This window comes from Neomonachus schauinslandi, chromosome 8 (genome assembly GCF_002201575.2).
Source record: "Neomonachus schauinslandi chromosome 8, ASM220157v2, whole genome shotgun sequence".
NCBI lineage: Eukaryota > Metazoa > Chordata > Mammalia > Carnivora > Phocidae > Neomonachus > Neomonachus schauinslandi.
In genome coordinates this window covers 85082919-85099863 of record NC_058410.1, presented here as the reverse complement: position 1 = coordinate 85099863, position 16945 = coordinate 85082919, and the positions used below count along the sequence as shown (strand labels likewise).

General features: G+C 43.4%; 1 protein-coding gene across 1 annotated transcript in view; it reads right to left on the bottom strand.

The window, feature by feature from the left end:
- The window catches only part of B3GAT2 (beta-1,3-glucuronyltransferase 2), a 67526-nt gene that overhangs the window by 11862 nt on the left and 38719 nt on the right, over nt 1-16945 (bottom strand). The window contains exon 2 of the mRNA XM_021691942.1: nt 11122-11266. Within this exon, the coding sequence (XP_021547617.1) occupies nt 11122-11266 (145 nt within the window). The remainder of the gene's footprint in view (nt 1-11121; nt 11267-16945) is intronic.

Sequence of the window (16945 nt, the reverse complement as noted above, 5' to 3'; positions counted from 1 at the left end):
ACAGATACATAGATAAATGAAACACAATAGAGAGGGGCGCCTGGGTGGCTCAGTTGGTTAAGCGACTGCCTTTGGCTCAGGTCATGATCCTGGAGTCCCTGGATCGAGTCCCACATTGGGCTCCCTGCTCAGGGAGGAGCCTGCTTCTCCCTCTAGCCCTCTCCCCGTCATGTACTCTCTCTCTTTCTTGCTCTCTCAAATAAATAAATAAATCTTAAAAAAAAAAAAAAAAAAAAGGAACACAATAGAGTCCAGAAATAAACCCATGCATATATGGTCAATTAATTAATGACAAAGGAGCCAAGAATATACAACAAGGAAAGCACAGACTCTTCAATAAACTGGACAGCCACATGCAAAAGAATGAAACTCAAACACTGTCTTACACCATACACAAAAAATTAACTCCAAATAGGTAAAAGACTTGAATGTAAGACCTGAATCCATAAAACTCCTAGGTAAGCTCCTTGACAGCAATCTTGGTGATGATTTTTTGGACCTAATAGTAAAGACCAAAATACCAAAGTAAAGACCACATTGAAATAAAAAAAGCCTCAGCCCAGCAGAGGAAACCATTGGCAAAATAAAAAGACAACCTATCAAATGGGAGAAAATATTTGCAAATCATATTGCTAAGGGGGTTAACATCCAAAATATATAAAGAATTCATATAACTCTACAGCAAAAAACCAGAACAATCTGATGTAAAAATGAGCAGAGGACCTGAGTACACATTTTTCCAAAGAAGACATACAGAGGGCCAACAGACACATGAAAAGATGTTCAACATCACTCACCATCAGGGAAATGGAAATCAAAACCACAATGAGATCATCTCACACATGTTAGAATGTCTAGAGTCATAAAGACAAGAAATAAGTGTTGGCAAGGACATGGAGAAAAGAGGACCCATGCACACTGTGGGTAGGAGTGTAAATTAGTGCAGTCAATATGAAAAACAGTATGGAGGTTCCTCAAAAAATTTAAAAATACCATATGATCTAGCAATACCACTTATGGGTATTTATAAAAGAAAATTAAAGACTCAAAAAGATCTAAGCACACACCCTCCCCCCCATGTTCACTGCAATTATTATTTACAATAGCCAAAGCATGGAAGCAACCTAAGTGTCCACTGATGGATGAATGGATAAGAAGATGTGGATATATACACAATGGAATATTATTCAGCCATAAAAAAGAAGGAAATCTTGCCTTTTGCAACAATGTGGATGAACCCTGAGTGCATTAGGCTAAATGAAATAAGTCAGAGAAAGACAAATGCCAAATTATTTCACTTATATGCAAAATCTAAAAAAAAGAAAAAAGAAATCAAACTCACAGATCCAGGGAAGAGACTAATGGTTGCCAGAAGTAGGTGGATAGAGGGTGATCAGAAGGTGCCAACTCTCAGTTACAAAATAAATAATCCCTGGGGATGGAATTATAGCATGGTGACTAGAGGCAATACTATACTGTACATTTGAAAGTTAAGAGAGAACTTCATTCTCATCACAAGAAAAACATTTTTAACTATATGTGATGGACGTTAACTAGGTTTACTGTGATCATTTTGCAATATACACAAATGTTGTACACCTAAAACTAGTATGTTATATGTCAATTATGTCTCAATTTAGGAAATGGAAAACTGCTACCTAAGTTTTTTTTTTTTTTTTTCATAATCTTGTACCTTCCAGCCTTGGCATCTGTGAACTCTCCAGCTGAAAAACAGACGCGTTAATAGTTGTGTTTCAGGAATCATTTTCACTATACTTAAATCAGATCAAGAAAGCAGAGGAAAGAGGGCTGTATAAAAGGAACGTGTCCTTTACTTATCGACTATCATGTCTAAATTGCCACTATTTCATGTAAATGTTCAACTATTGATTTCCATGGTCCTAAGCCTGAATACTCACGTGCCATGTGTACTCCTAGGGGGCAGGCAGAACTAGAGTTTTCCACATTTCTTTCCAATTACACCTCTGAATGATTTTCTTCTAGTGCAGAAAAGGAATGAAAAAACATGGCCTGGCTGTTAAATGGATCTGTTAATCTGCTCCATAATGCGGACTGAAACTTTATGATTGCTTCAGGGTAAACCTTTTTTCTTTTTTCTTTTTTTTTGGGTCCAGTTTTTAAAACTCCTCAAAAGCCATTTAGCAGTCATTGTTCTTTGTGGGAAAAAAATAAAACACTCTTCATTTCTAAGATGCATTCTTTATTTAATCTATAAACAATTCATTTAAATCTTTACTCTGAAAACAAACCATCACAGAAACCTAAATCCTCTAAGGATATGGTCAGGATGCTGAACTGGAATGGAAAGAATCAAAGATAAATTAAGAAGGCTTAATTAACTGAATACTAAAAATACCCATGATGGATTTTTTTTGTAGGTTGGTGGCAAAGAACTAAGGCATGCCTGGGACTGTAGTTTAGAAGGGGAGGTGGTTCTATTGGCTCAACAGCCAGGAGGACTCTGATGGGAAATGAAGTGTTCTATATGTTGAGAATGGCACAACCAACACGGCTGACAATGTCTGATTAAGAATCACTGTCTCATGGTTTATTGTGCCTATGAGGTTTTCTGCTTGACCTTATCCAGGAATACTACTGGATGTGTCACTAAGCCACTCTATTCCAACCCAGAAAATACAGCAGAACTGGAGAAGGTATCTGTATACCTATTCCTCAAACCCCAGCACATCCAAGTAAAATAATTTTTCAAACAACAGAAAATAACGAGTTAACAAGGATATGGAGAAATTGGAACTTTTGTGCATTGCTGAATGTAATGTAAAGTGATGCAGCCACTGTGGAAAAAAGTATAGCAGTTCCTCAAAAAAAAAAATCCAACACACAATTACCATATGATCCAGCAATTCTACTTCTAGGTGTATGCTCAAAAGAACTCAAAGCAGTGACTTACAGTTATTTGTACACTCATGTTCATAGTATTATTCATAATAGTCAAAAGGCAGAAACCCAAACGTCCATCAATGGATGAATGGATAAATGAAATGTGGTCTATATATGCAATGAAATATTATTCAGCTTTAAAAAGGCATGAAATTCTGACACATGCTACAACGCGGATGAACCTTAAAGACATCATGCTAAGTGAACTAAAAAGGACAAATAGTGCGTAACTCCACTTAACATGTGGTGCCTGAACTAGTCCAATTCATAGAGACAGAAAGTAGATGGTTGTTACCAGGGACTGGGGCGGGGGTGAGAAGTTAGTGTTTCATGGGGTGAGAAGTTAGTGTTTCATGGGTACAAAGCTACAGTTTGTGATGATGAAAAATTTATGGAGATGGACAGTGGTGATCACTGCACAACAATGTGAATGTACCTAATACCACCTTATACTTAAAAATAGTTAAAATGGTAAATTTTAAGTACATTGTACCACAATTAAAAAAGATTAAACTTGCCTTCCCAGTGAAAACAGTCTTTTAGATTGGTGGTGTTTTCAGTTGTTATAATTTTTAAAACTCCTCTCCCATGCTCAAAATATCTTCTTGCTTGACCCATGGAAGTGTTTTCTATGGAAATAATTTTTTTTTAAATTTTATTTATTTATTTGAGACAGAGAGAATGAGAGACAGAGAGCATGAGAGGGAGGAGGGTCAGAGGGAGAAGCAGACTCCCTGCCGAGCAGGGAGCCCGATGCGGGACCCGATCCTGGGACTCCAGGATCATGACCTGAGCCGAAGGCAGTCGCTTAACCAACTGAGCCACCCAGGCGCCCTTCTATGGAAATAACTTTATTGAACATTCTCAAACTCTTTCAGCAGGGTGCTATCCTACCTCCAACCTCCAGATGAGACTCAATGGGTGGCAGGGCAGGAGGCCACACCTACAAAAGAACTATAATGAGCCCTCGGAAGAAACAGGAGAGTAGCTTCTGACCCCTACACCAGCCCTTCTTATTTCTAGCTGCACTTTATCATCACTTCAGACTAAAAAAAAAAAAAAAAAAGACACACCCCCACACTAGGTGCCACACCCACAGATTATGGTTTAATTGATCAGTGATGAAGCGCACATATGGAGGTTTTCTCAAAGCTCTCCAGGTAATTCTGATGTGTAGCCAGGTTGAGACCCACTGAATTAGACACTCCTTAGAAAGCTCTCTGGAGTAGAGCTCAACATCCCCTTTTTAAAAAAATCTCACCATTAAGAAATAATGGCAAGGAAAAAAAATAGAAATAATGGCAAGGGCGCCTGGGCGGCTCAGTCGGTTAAGCGTCTGCCTTCGGCTCAGGTCATGACCCCAAGGTCTTGGGATCGAGTCCCTCGCTGGTCTCCCTGCTCAGTGGGGGGTCTGCTTCTCCCTCTCTCTGTGCCTCTCCCCCCAGCTCGTGCTCTCTCTCTCTCTCCCCCCCTCTCAAATGAATAAATAAAATCTTAAAAAAAAAAAAAAGAAAGAATGGCAATTAGGGCTCAGAAGGAATCAGAAGCTGTAAAACTTTCAATTTTGATAATCCTTAAACGAGAAATAAAGACAAGTTAGAATTCACGAATTCAGCAAACAGCTGTTCAAGCTACTACTGTCAGGGACCGTGCCCAGGCTGGAGATGCGGGTAGAAGAGATGACCCCTCTCCCAGTGGAGCTCCCGGGCTCCATGAGCAGAGGAAGCCTGGGGCAGGCAGGACACCAAAGTGAGCACCACCCTGAGAACAAGTGCCTAAGGGGAACATGGTGGGGGGTGGGGGTGGGGCAACTTCTATGCTGGATGGAAAAATCAGGAAAAACTTCTCAGAAAAAGCTATCCCTATACTATTAATGAGTCTTGCAAAGGGACTAGAAATGAGCGAGGCAAACCTGGGAAGATAAAGTGACGTTCCCTTTTCTGGAAGGCAGTGTGAGCCACTCGATTACCCTGGGCCCAGGAGCGTGGAGCAATGCTCGGCTGACCCTGGGGGCTGGTCACGGTGCAGTGATTTGAAATGAGGTGGACTCAAGTGCACAGCGTCTGGGGTTGGGTGATACGGCTGCGCAAGGGGCCCAGGAAGAAGGGCAGCTAAGTTCAGCTTCTGAAGCCAGGGCAGAGCCTTGTGTGCTGATCACAGCAGCCAACTGTGTGCCCAGGAAAACCGGTGCGTGTGCCAGCCCCCAGGTCAGCCACACACAGCAACGATCCTTGATTCTCATTTATACTAATACACTGTCTTGCCTCTTCAACAGACTCCATATGAGAACTGCATCTCCAGATGCTCTCCCACAAGCTCTTAGGAAAGTCAAGGTGGTGAAAAAGGACCTTTCTCCCCTCTCGTGACCTGATTAGAAAGTGTGAGAATCATTCTTTGAAATCCTTCCCCACGTGCCACCAGGAATTATGAAATGATTTTTCATCTGCAAAATTATGAAAATGAGCATATCTCTATTTCTCAACTTTCTAACGATCTTTTGTTTTTCTCCTGTTGATCAGTCTCTTTTTGGAGTACTTTATCTAAAGCAAGGGCCAGTGTTTATCTCCACGTGCCATCTTGCACATGGAGTTCGTTCACTGAATGATAATGAGCACAGGTCCACCAGCCAGGAGAGAGATGAAGTCCGTCATGAGCCCAAAGCAACGAGTTTGCATGTTCCTAAGTATTACCTTTAAGAATGATCTGAAATAGCTCTCTGTGGTGAGAATTCAAACACTGACACAACAGCAGAAACTTCTGCAGTATCTGTTCTCATTTCAACCTCACCACAACCCAGAAGGCAGGTGCCCGGATCCCTCATCTCTAGGTGGGGAAACTGGCCTATTACGGCCTGCTGTGCCCAAGTGGAGCCTGGGGGGCAGCGAAGCCCCTCCCCGCCAGCGACCTGTGGAGCTCCGGTCACCACCGTCATCAGCCACACACAGCCCTGAGCCAATTCCTCTGGACAAACCTATGAGCCCTCTGAACCCAGGTGACAGGGGAACACAGACACAGTCTGATCCTGCTTCTTGGTGAAGAGACGGATCATTCAGGTGTCTACAGTGTTGTTCCAAGTGCTCTGCATTTGATGTCTTATTCCGTGAAGAATTCCATTTCCCCTGTTCTGCAGATGAAGAGCACAGAGGCTCAGAGATCAAGAACTTGGTCACTTGGTGGTGAGTGGGAGTGCCATCTCTGGAGACCCACTAAGCTGAGCTGGATCACTGTGCAAATTTGGGCAAGTGACTTCGCATGTCCAGGCCTCCATTTCCTTCTATTTAAAGGAGGAGGAGAATACTAGCACATCCCTTGCAGAACTGAGTGAAGATGAAATAAGAAAGCACCCAGAGCACCGAAGAATGCCTGACGCCTGGTAAACATGCCTGATGCTCGGTAAACAATAATCATGAAGTCGGCTGGGCTCCCCAGACAGAAGGAAAAACTTCTGATTTTCAAAATTCTTAGTCCTGAATGCTTTATTCATTGAAATTTTGAGGGATACCTGTCCTCTTCCCTACACATAGCTCCTTGCAGCCCTCCCAGCTACTTACTTCCATGACATCCTCTGTAATCACTGTCCTGACCAAATGGAACCTTCCCAATCCTCTCATGGACTGAACTTTCCCTTCCTCTTTGCTGTACTGGAAACCTAACTTTCTTTGGACAATTCTGCCAACCGTTTACTCCTCTTGAATTCAGGCCCTCTATTCTCCCATATATCCCTTGTTCCAGGGAACAGCCTAATTGCCAAGCATCTTAATGACACCGTCTACATGCCCGGCTCTCACACTCCCACACTCACCAAGCACCATCCTCTTTCACATCCATGACACAAGGCAGCCAACAAATTCATGCCTCACCCACCTCTTCCCTCTGGTTGCCGCCACCACGGGTCCACCCGACTGCCCTCCCCCCTGGGCCCTGCTCCCTTCCCTGGCTCCGACCCCTGCAGCCACTTGAAATGGCTGCGCCCTGGGATGCCATCCCGGGAGCTCAACTATTTCCAGAGCTTCAACACACCCATGTCCACAGGACTCCAGGCCCGAAAACTCAGAGTCCTCCTAGACTTCTCATCCCTCTCTGTAACCCACACACAAGAAAACGATTTCATCACTTTACAATCACGTCTCGTTTTTATGAGTCAGGAAAACATGGACAGACAAAGCTGAAAGGGACCCTGAGACATCACCTAATGTACCCTTTGTTTTTGTGCATGAAAGCATTCGTAAAACAGGGATGTGGCAGACACTCTTCTTTAGGATATGAAAGTTACCATTTTTGAGCCTGTGGTATAATTAAAAAAAAAAAAATCTATCTGGTCTTTGTGCCTAGTTCTTGGCAAGGAGCTTGTAAAACCCTTAGCATTTCCTGAGGGATGGGAGTGACTTTGTTATGCTAATGAGGTGGCTGCAGCGGGTCCCTAGACAGCTCCAGAGGGAGGGCTGGTTACTGGAAAAACCAAACACAGGATTAGAGGGTTGGAACGTGGGGGCCACGCCGACCTCTGGGGATAGAAGCTGGAGACTGGGTTCAGTTGTGTGGCCACTGATTCAATCAATCGTGCCTACATAATGAAACTATCTGAAGACTCTGAACGCAGAGGATCAGTGGAGCTTCCCAGGCTATGAACACATTAATGTGCTGGGAGAGGGACAGATCTTCTTGCACACAAGCTCTGCGTTCTCTACCAGGCCTCACCCCAGGGGTCTTCTTCATGTGGCTGGTCCTAACTTGTATCTTTTGTAAAAGGACTGTAATGATAAATTGAGCATTATCCTGAATTTTGTGAGTCCTTCTAGTAAACTGTCAAACCTGAGAGAAAAACAACAGATTTACAGCTAGTGGGGAGTGCGGTTGGCCTGGGGACCCCCAAAGTGTTGCTGGCCAAACAAGGGCAGTTGTGTGCAGACTGTGCCAACCTGTGGGGTCCGAGCTAACTGGGGGGGTTACTGGCAGAGCTGAACAACAGCACACCCAGCTGGGGTTTTAACTGGAATAGAGGTCCTACTGTGCGCCGGGCACTCAACTGGGAACTGTACACACTGTCCTGAAAGGAGCACAGAGCCCATGCCTGCCACCTCTCAGAGTTAAGATTAAAGTGCACGCACACAGTGAGAATTCAAAGTAGGGATCTCAGCCTCAAGTTCTGAATTTGAACAAACCTACACCTCCTGGTGAGCAAGGCTCAAGATTACTTTAAGCTCAGTTCTTTCAAGCAATGGTTCTTATTGACACCTCCCTGGAAGTGGCCAAAGTGAGTCTGTCGCTTGAAAAGAACACCCTGATTTCAAAAGCGAGCCAAACACTTTGTGTGGAGAGCCTTGCTGCAGTCAGTCAGAACTAGCCAGGGGTCAGATGCCCGAGGGGTAGGAGCTGAAGCCAGACGCTCAGACCAGCAGCGGTATTCTAGGTCTCCCTGGCTTGGCAGAGCCCCCTGCGTGCAGCCTGGGCGGGGGCCGCCTCCGACGCACTTGCTCCTGGGCCATCTTGGGGGTGGTTATTTATCTCTTTGTTTCAGCAGTCATCACTCCAAAGTTTGGGTTGTTTTTTAACTTTCCCCCAGTGCAACAGAAACAATCTTTACTTCTGCCATTAACACCACTGTGCCTACAAGGTAATTCCAGAACAATGGTTCCTCATCTGAGAGCAAAAACAGCACCTCCAAGTCCAATACCGCAAAACAAAGACGGACACGGGATCAAACATCCCGAATGACATGAAACGTTACAGTTCCAAGGTCTGATACTCAAATCAGCTTCGAGTGATGGGCGAGGCTGTGACTTCACAGAAATCCAGGCGGGACAGACGGAGGGGCTTCCAGCGAAGGGGCTGGCCACCCCCACAGCGAGACAGCTGTGGAAACGCGCCCTGCTGGCCAGGCGGCACGGCTCTCACTCAGCCTGTGGAAAGCCAGAGAGGCCCAGGCTCCCGCGCTGGCCTCTCACTCCACTCCCAGGACCGTTTCCTGAGCAGCGCTTCCCCGACTGTCCAGAGGCCAGCAGGAAACTGGGCTTCCGGCTTCTCTCTCTCTCCTTCGAGACACGGTGAGTGCAAATGAAGCGGGAAGTACCGTTTGTACGTGAAGGTCCACAAGGTCTTTCCCCTCTTCCCACAGAGAATACATGAACCTTGTGTGAAATGTATACAGAGCTGTGAATTTTCAAATTTTAGAACGAGAACAAACTCCCTCCAAATCAGAATCATCACCTGGTCAACCAAATCGCTCTCACTTAAAGTCTTCCCAAAATACTAATAATTCACTGAAAACTAATTTGCAAAGCAAGTTCCCACAAGAAGAAAATCATTCAGTGTGGCAAAACCTGTTTTCTTAGAGACAGAAATTGTATTCCTATTTTGAAACAAGGATAATTAAGAACTAGGCAAATCATTCATATTTTTTGATAGTTCTTACATTATGCTTTGAAAATATACTGAAACACTTAGAAAAAGCCAAACATCAGTCATGTCATAGAGTGAAGTTTCCCAGGGAATTTAGCAGTAAAAAGGTATCAGATATCTTATCACAGGCCAGGCCTAATGCATAAAATCCATGTGCCTTTCTTGAGTTTTAGATATATCTATTTGATCCAAACTCTGGGGGGAATCAATGCAAATATTCAGTGGGTTTACTGGATACTTGATCATCTATGTAAAAGTTCTTACAACAAAATCCAGGAAGACTTATTCAAGTTGTCCTCACCTTGAGGCTACCTTGCAGGGTTGTAGGCAGAGATCCTGGGTGTAAGGAGACACGTCTGCAGAGCCTGTGGTGAAGCAAGGCTCTGGGAAAGGTAAGGACCAAACACCTATCAACTGGCGGTTGAGCTTTAGCAGTCTCAACTCCTCACTTAGGAACCGGGACCTGGCTTCTCTTTGAAGAAGAGAAGATGGAAGCCAGGAGAAGGAAGAACACATCAGAGAAGACCTCAGTGGTCATTCAGGCTACGCCTCATTCCACACATGGGGAAGCTAAGTCTCGGGGAAGCAAAAGACTTTGTCTAATGCCCTCAAAGTTTTCTGCTCAAAGTTACACTTCCTCTGGGCAATAAACAGATTCTCAAAAGACACAGCCTTACTCCTAGCACTCTTCATAATCTTGCTCCCTCAAATTTATAGGATTGTCAAAATAAAAGTGATGACTCCAGTTCAGAATGCAGCCTTCATCCCATCAGAATTCTGAGTATAGAGATTTTGACTGAAGTTGGGAAATACACACAAAGGACTGACCAAGCACAGGAGGACAGACAGACAGACAGAGAGAACTGTGTTCCAGACTTGAAGATGGAGATCAATCTTGAAGCTTTTCTGCCTCCATCTTCTAGGTTATAAATATCAGTGATTTTTCTTGCCTCTAAGCCTCATGTTTTAAACTGCATCCTTCCAGTTACCATAGGCATCGTTTTATATAAAACATTACCATAAAGTGACACATTTTAGGATTTGTGGACTATTGGTCTTACTCAATTCAATGGGTTGATCAGAGAATAAAAACTATTTTTTCAGGGGGGGAAGGGCAGAGAGTGAGAATCTGAAGCAGATTCCATGCCCAGCACGGAGCCCGACGCAGGGCTCAATCTCACAACCCTGAGATCATGACCTCAGCCAAAATTAAGTGTTGGACTCTTAACCGACTGAGCCACCCAGGTGCTCCAGGGGATATAAACTTTAAAAGACAGTTATACTCAGTTAATGTCTGAAAAACCAGAAATCCAATTTTATGTTTCAGCTATTAAATATATCAATAAGCACTGAATTTATTAAGCATTAAAATGATTAGCTTGTCAATTTCACATCATTCTTACACTTATCAATAACCATGTGATATACCGAAACCAAATGGACCCCTAGAGAGGGGCATCAGAGGGCACGGGCAGCAGCCCCGGTGAGGAGGGGCCAAGTCTGGTTCCCACCACTGACCGGACACCCGGACAAGCACCTGGCACACACACACTTGTTGAAGAAATGGCCACATAGAGAGCTGACAAAAATGGGACAGAATGAGCATTTCTAATCACCCACAAAGTCCATTTCTACTTGAATTAATCAAAAAGCCTGTCTTGAAGTTTCCTTAGTTTATCTGCTGAATGTGATAGGATCTAGGGTCCTTCAAAGCTTCCTTCCTCCGGGACACTGTTACAACAAACAGGACCACTGGGAGAACAATCAGGGAGGAGCAAAAGTCACCACCCCACTCCTCACCTGCCATGTCGATGGCAAAAGGCCTGTCTGCTCTCCAGCCGGTGTACCAGCCAACGACTTTGCCGTTTTCCACCAACGGACGTTCATAGCGTCGCCCACCAACCAGGCCCACTGGCCAGACAGAGACTTTACGTGTAGTTCGCATCTATAGAAAGGGGAAAGAGAGGTGGTTTAAGTTTCCTGAGGGAAAATAACCTGAAGGGAGGAAAGAAATGTGAACCACACAGAAGAAATGGCGTGGGTGGGGTGGGGTGGGGGACGTAGATTTTCAGAAGCTGAAGGTTCCGAACAGAACCCTCCTACTGGCAGCCTGTGGCCTGACGCAGAGCTGCTGGACACCATCGGCCACCCTCTGTCGCGGTCAGCTGGACGGCTCCAGGCTTAAAAGAAATAAAGTGGGTGTCATATCTGAACATCACTTATTTGAAGCTAAGTTGTGACTATCAAAAATATTTTCTATTTGTTTCAAAGTTGAATCTTCAAACTTTGCATCTTTGGAAGTGAGAGGGTTGACTTCCCTTTAGGAAACTTGATTGCTCAGTAACAGCAAAAATTTCACTCAGAGAAGCCACGGGAGTTGCCTTTCTATGAATTTTTTATTTATACAGACACAGAAATAGTGGCTGGGGGCGTTACTAATGGCATCCAGATATAGAACAGATACCAGGCATTCTCCAGAGAGACAAAAAGAAAAACGCACCCTACGTTCCGCCTTCCAAGGGAAACTGGGCCCAGCTAGAGGGGGAAACGCGTCATGCGGTCAGCTGCAGAAGCTGGCCTTCTCTCTCCCAGCACACACCATAGCACCTGGCAGAGTTCTGGTTAAAGACAGCCCTCCACTGCAAGTGATTTGCTGGATTTCTTTAAGGGGGAAGACATGTTCACAACAAAGCTGGCAGCATTCTGGGGGAAAACCACCACCACCACCTTCTTTTTTTTTTTTTAAAGATTTTATTTATTTATTTGAGAGAGAGAGAATGAGAGAGAGCAAGCACATGAGAAGGGGGAGGGTCAGAGGGAGAAGCAGACCCCCCGCCGAGCAGGGAGCCCGATGCGGGACTCGATCCCGGGACTCCAGGATCACGACCTGAGCCGAAGGCAGTCGCTTAACCAACTGAGCCACCCAGGCGCCCATCCACCACCACCTTCTAAGACACGTGTCAGACAGGACCAGAAGCAGCCCACAAGACACCTTCGTGCAAACTAAAGCTTCCCTTTTCTCGGGCACACACGTATGCAGGGGCCTGTGGCTCGGCCACATTAAAGTACAGGCTGAGGTCAGCTCCACTCACCCCCTTAGCTGGGGGTGTCCTTGGGCGTAACCTACCCAGCTGCATTTGCTGGGCCTGTTGTAATGACAATTTCAACACCAAAGCTTTCCCCCCCCCCGCCCAACACCAAAGCTTTGCCTTTTATTTGCTACAGAACTGGGTCATGATCAGTTAACCAACGGTTAAAATGATGATTATCAATCAAGGATTTTTTTAAGAAAAATTATATACTTGGGAAATGTTTTCAAATATAATTCAAATGAAAAGTCTCATTTTTAAGATTTTATTTATTTGACAGAGAGAGCGAGAGAGAGCACAAGCAGGGGGAGCGGCAGAGGGAGAGGGAGAAGCAGGCTCCCTGCTGAGCAGAGAGCCCGACCTGATGAGGGGCTCGATTCCAGGACCCCGGGATCATGTCCAGAGCTGAAGGCAGATGCTTAAAGGACTGAGCCACCCAGGCGCTCCTCAAATGAAAAGTCTTATCATTAAAGAATAAAAAATAACTAGAAGCTCCCATTTCCCAGGCATTCCAATTTCACTTACTAATCTCCCACCTCACTCCAAAAAGATTTAAGGGCATGAAGCAGTTCAGGTAACAAAGATCTCACTGTATTGGTCTTCCACAAATCTGGAATTATTTTTATAATCTATTACTTTCTCAATAAATTAATCACCATTGCCTTGTGCTCATACTAACTTATATGAGGATTTTTAAAAAGTCCTACCGAGGTATAATTGTAGAAAAGAGTTCATAGTTCAGAGACTACTGTCTAAGAGACTTGCTTATAAGGCTGGCCCTTGGCTGGCATCTGGGAACCTGGCTTTTCAAACAGTCCCCACTCTGATAAAGTTTTGTCTGCCTGGGGGCACTGAACACCTGTTTTCCTTTTGGGAATCTGAAACATTGGCGGGCAGGAGGTGCCTACGTGACGATAAAAAAACATAAAAAACCCTGAACTCTGAACGTTACATGGGTTTCCCCAGGCATAAGCATCGCATACCTGGGGTGACAGTTTTGCTGCTGGAGGGAAGATGTGCTTGTGTGACCCCTTGTGGGAGGGAGAGAACATAGGGAGTCTACACATGGATTCCTCCAGACCCTTCTTCCTGGTGTCTTGTTCCCTCACTGAGCTGGCTATGTATCCTTACTGTGTCACTGTCATAAATCTAAGCCACAAGTTCAACTATATGCTGGGTGCTAAGTGTCCCAGTCAATCACCAAACACATGGCTGGTCTTAGGGGATCCCTGAAAGAATAAAATGTAATTTTTAGAGTGTAAAATGTGATACATTTTGATACATGTATGTAGCCATGAAACCATCACCACAATGATGAATATACTCATCATCCTGCAAAGTTCCCTTGTGCTCATTTCTTAATCCATCCCTCCCATCACCCTCCACATCCTTGATCCCCTTATCTGCTCATCCCCTATACCACTGATCTCCTGTCCCTGTGCATTAGTTTGCATGTCATAGAACTGTGTATGAATGGAATCACACAGCATGTACTTTTTCATTTGGCTTCTTTTACTCTGTACAACTATAAACAGATTCATCCATGCTACAATGTATCAATAGTTAACTCCTTCATATTACCAAAGAGTATTTTGTGGTATGGATGTGCCACAGGTTGTTTTTGTTTTTATCTATTTGCCTGTTGACAGACATACGGGTTGTTTCCAACTTGTGGCTATTACAGATGAAGCAGCTGTGAACATCTGTGTACATATGAACTTCACTTTTTTTTTTTTTTTGATACCTGAGGGGAATGACTGGATCCCGTGGTATGTATACATTTAACTTTTTAAGAAACTGCCAAATTATTTTTCAAAGTGGTTGCACCATTTTACATTCTCACTAGAGTGTGTGAGAGTCCCAGTTACTCCACATCCTCATCAACACATGGTGTGGTCAATGTTTAATTTTAGCCATTCTCATAGATAGTAGTATCTCACTGTGCTTTTAATTTGCATTTTTCTAATGACTAATGATGTTGACTATCTTTCATGTGCTTATTTGCCATGCATAATCTCTTTTTTGGTGAAATATATGTTCAAATCTTTTGCCTGTTTTTAAAACTGTTTATTTTCTTACTGTTGAGTTTTGAGAGTTATTTATATATTCTGCATACAAACCCCTTCTCAGATGATTTGATTTATGAATTTTCATAATTGTGATTTATTATTTACAATATTTTATATTTATGATTTATAAATATTTTATCCCAGTCTGTGGCTTATTATAATGTTCATTCTCGTAATAATGTGTTTTGAAAAACAGAACTTTTAATGTTGATAAAGTCCATCCAATTCATCAATTTGTTCTTTCATGGATCATGCTTTTGATGTTATATCTAAAATCTTTGCCTAACTCAGGGGTGCCTGGGTGGCTCCACTGGTTAAGCGACTGACTCTTGGTTTCAGCTCAGGTCATCATCTCAGGGTTTTGGGATAGAGCCCCCCCCCACCCCCCACCCCACTCCCGCCCTGTCAGGCTCTGCACTCAGCATGGAGTCTGCTGGAGATTATCTCCCTCTCCCTCTGCTCCTCTCCTTCTTGTGAGCACTCTCCCTTTCCCTCTCGCCCTCTCTCTCTAAAATAAATAAACTCTTAAAAAAAAAAGATCTTTGCCTAACTCAAAATCACAAGAGTTTTCTCCTCCTCTCTACAAGTATTATAGTTGTAGGTTTTAGGTTTATGATCTATTTAGGTGATGATCTATGTTGAATTAATTTGTGAGTATGGTATGAGAGACTGACTGTACCACCCAAGCACTCCTGAAGTTATTTTCTTTGTTCTTTTTGCATATGGATATCCAATTGTTCCAACCACAATATGTAAATGGATATGCAATTGTCCCAGAACAACTGCATTGTCTTTGCACCTGTCAAAAATAAGCTGCCGAATATGAGTGGGTTTATTTATGAACATTCTCCTCTGACCGGCTGGTTCACTTGGTGATCTTGATGCTAACACTGCCTGACTACCAGAATTATTATAAAGCTACAGTAAGTCAGGACAGTGTTAGTTCTCTTTGTTCTTCTTCACCAAAGTTGTTTTGACTGTTCTAATTCCTTTTCCTTTCCATATGAGTTTCAGATGCACTTGTCCATTTTAGCAAATTTTGACTGGGATTGCATTAAATCTATATATCAATTTGGTGAGAACTGACAAGCTTAACAAAATCGAGTCTTCTAAACCCACGAATATGACCTAGCTCTTCACTTACTTAGATTTTTAATTTTCCTCAGCAATGTTTTCGTGACTTAATTCTTGAATCAATACTAACATTTAATGTTTGTGTCCTAGCTCTTCTCCATAGGTGGGGGGGAAAAAAAAACCCAGAAAATTTATTAAATTTCCACAGAAATATAGCCCTCTCCCCAAATCACTCAACCTTCAAACAAATCCTGTTCCCTCACACACTGCAGAAAAAATAAACATTTCTATTTTTTTCGTTTTATGTATCAAACATGCCAAACATATGAAGAAACTAAAATCTAATACATATGGTTTTCCTAAATTGACACAATGGCCTTATATCTATCTATAAAGTACTAAAAATAGTACTCTGTTCTGTCTTGGTAGTTCCTTAATATTTTTCAGCTCCTAAATTGCTTTTGCACAGAGCACTAAATTTTCAAATCTGCTAAACACTGGTAAACAGACCCCATCTCAGCCTTGTGTGTCCTCTTGAAAATGCGTAAGTTGTGCCCTGCGTGCATCAGGTGCCAAAAACTTCTTGATAAGCACCAGGTAGTAACTGAAATGAAGACCACGTGTAACAAGCAAGCAGCGGCGTGAGCCTGTGCAGGGCCAAGGGACAAGCTCACAGTCAAAAGAGGAGGACAGATAATAAACGAACAGAAGTTAAAAATGTTTTTTAAAATAGGAATGGATAAATCGCCATTAAGGAGAATAATAAACCACAACTGTGAGACCATTAGCATGAGGGAATTAAACATGGCCAAGCACGAATTGTGGCAGGCTTTTCACTTAAGCTGGGCCACGAAAGACATGTAGGATTTGGCCCGCAGACTTCAGAATAGCCTCAGGTTCTAGGTAATGAGATGAATCCAAGAAGCAAAACTTCACATTTCTGTGCAAGTTTCTTGCTAGAAAATGCAGGTTTGGCTTAACACATTTCAAATTCCTGAGAACAGCTCAGAGATAACACTTAGCGGTGTTTGATTTTTTTCAGAGACTTGGGTGTTCAAAGGTGAAGGCGTGACTGCATGAACGCAGGATTATGTTTCCGAGTATGCTGAATTAAAAAAAAGAAGTCTGTCGTTTAAGTAGTTTAATACTTTGGAAAGATCCAGTGTCCCCCCCCATGGGTGCATTGCTCTGAGAGTGAACGTGGAATGCTTCATCAGAGTTAGACACACGGCCCCTCGGTACACCACCACTATACCACATAGAATGTGCCAGACATTTCAAAGGAAAATAGCACAGCTATTTACAGAACTTCTTCATTTCACCTCTGGGAGCTGTCCTTTGTTCTGTGTCCTTTCCACTCAATCTATGCTCTTTAAGGATTCCTTGGCAGCC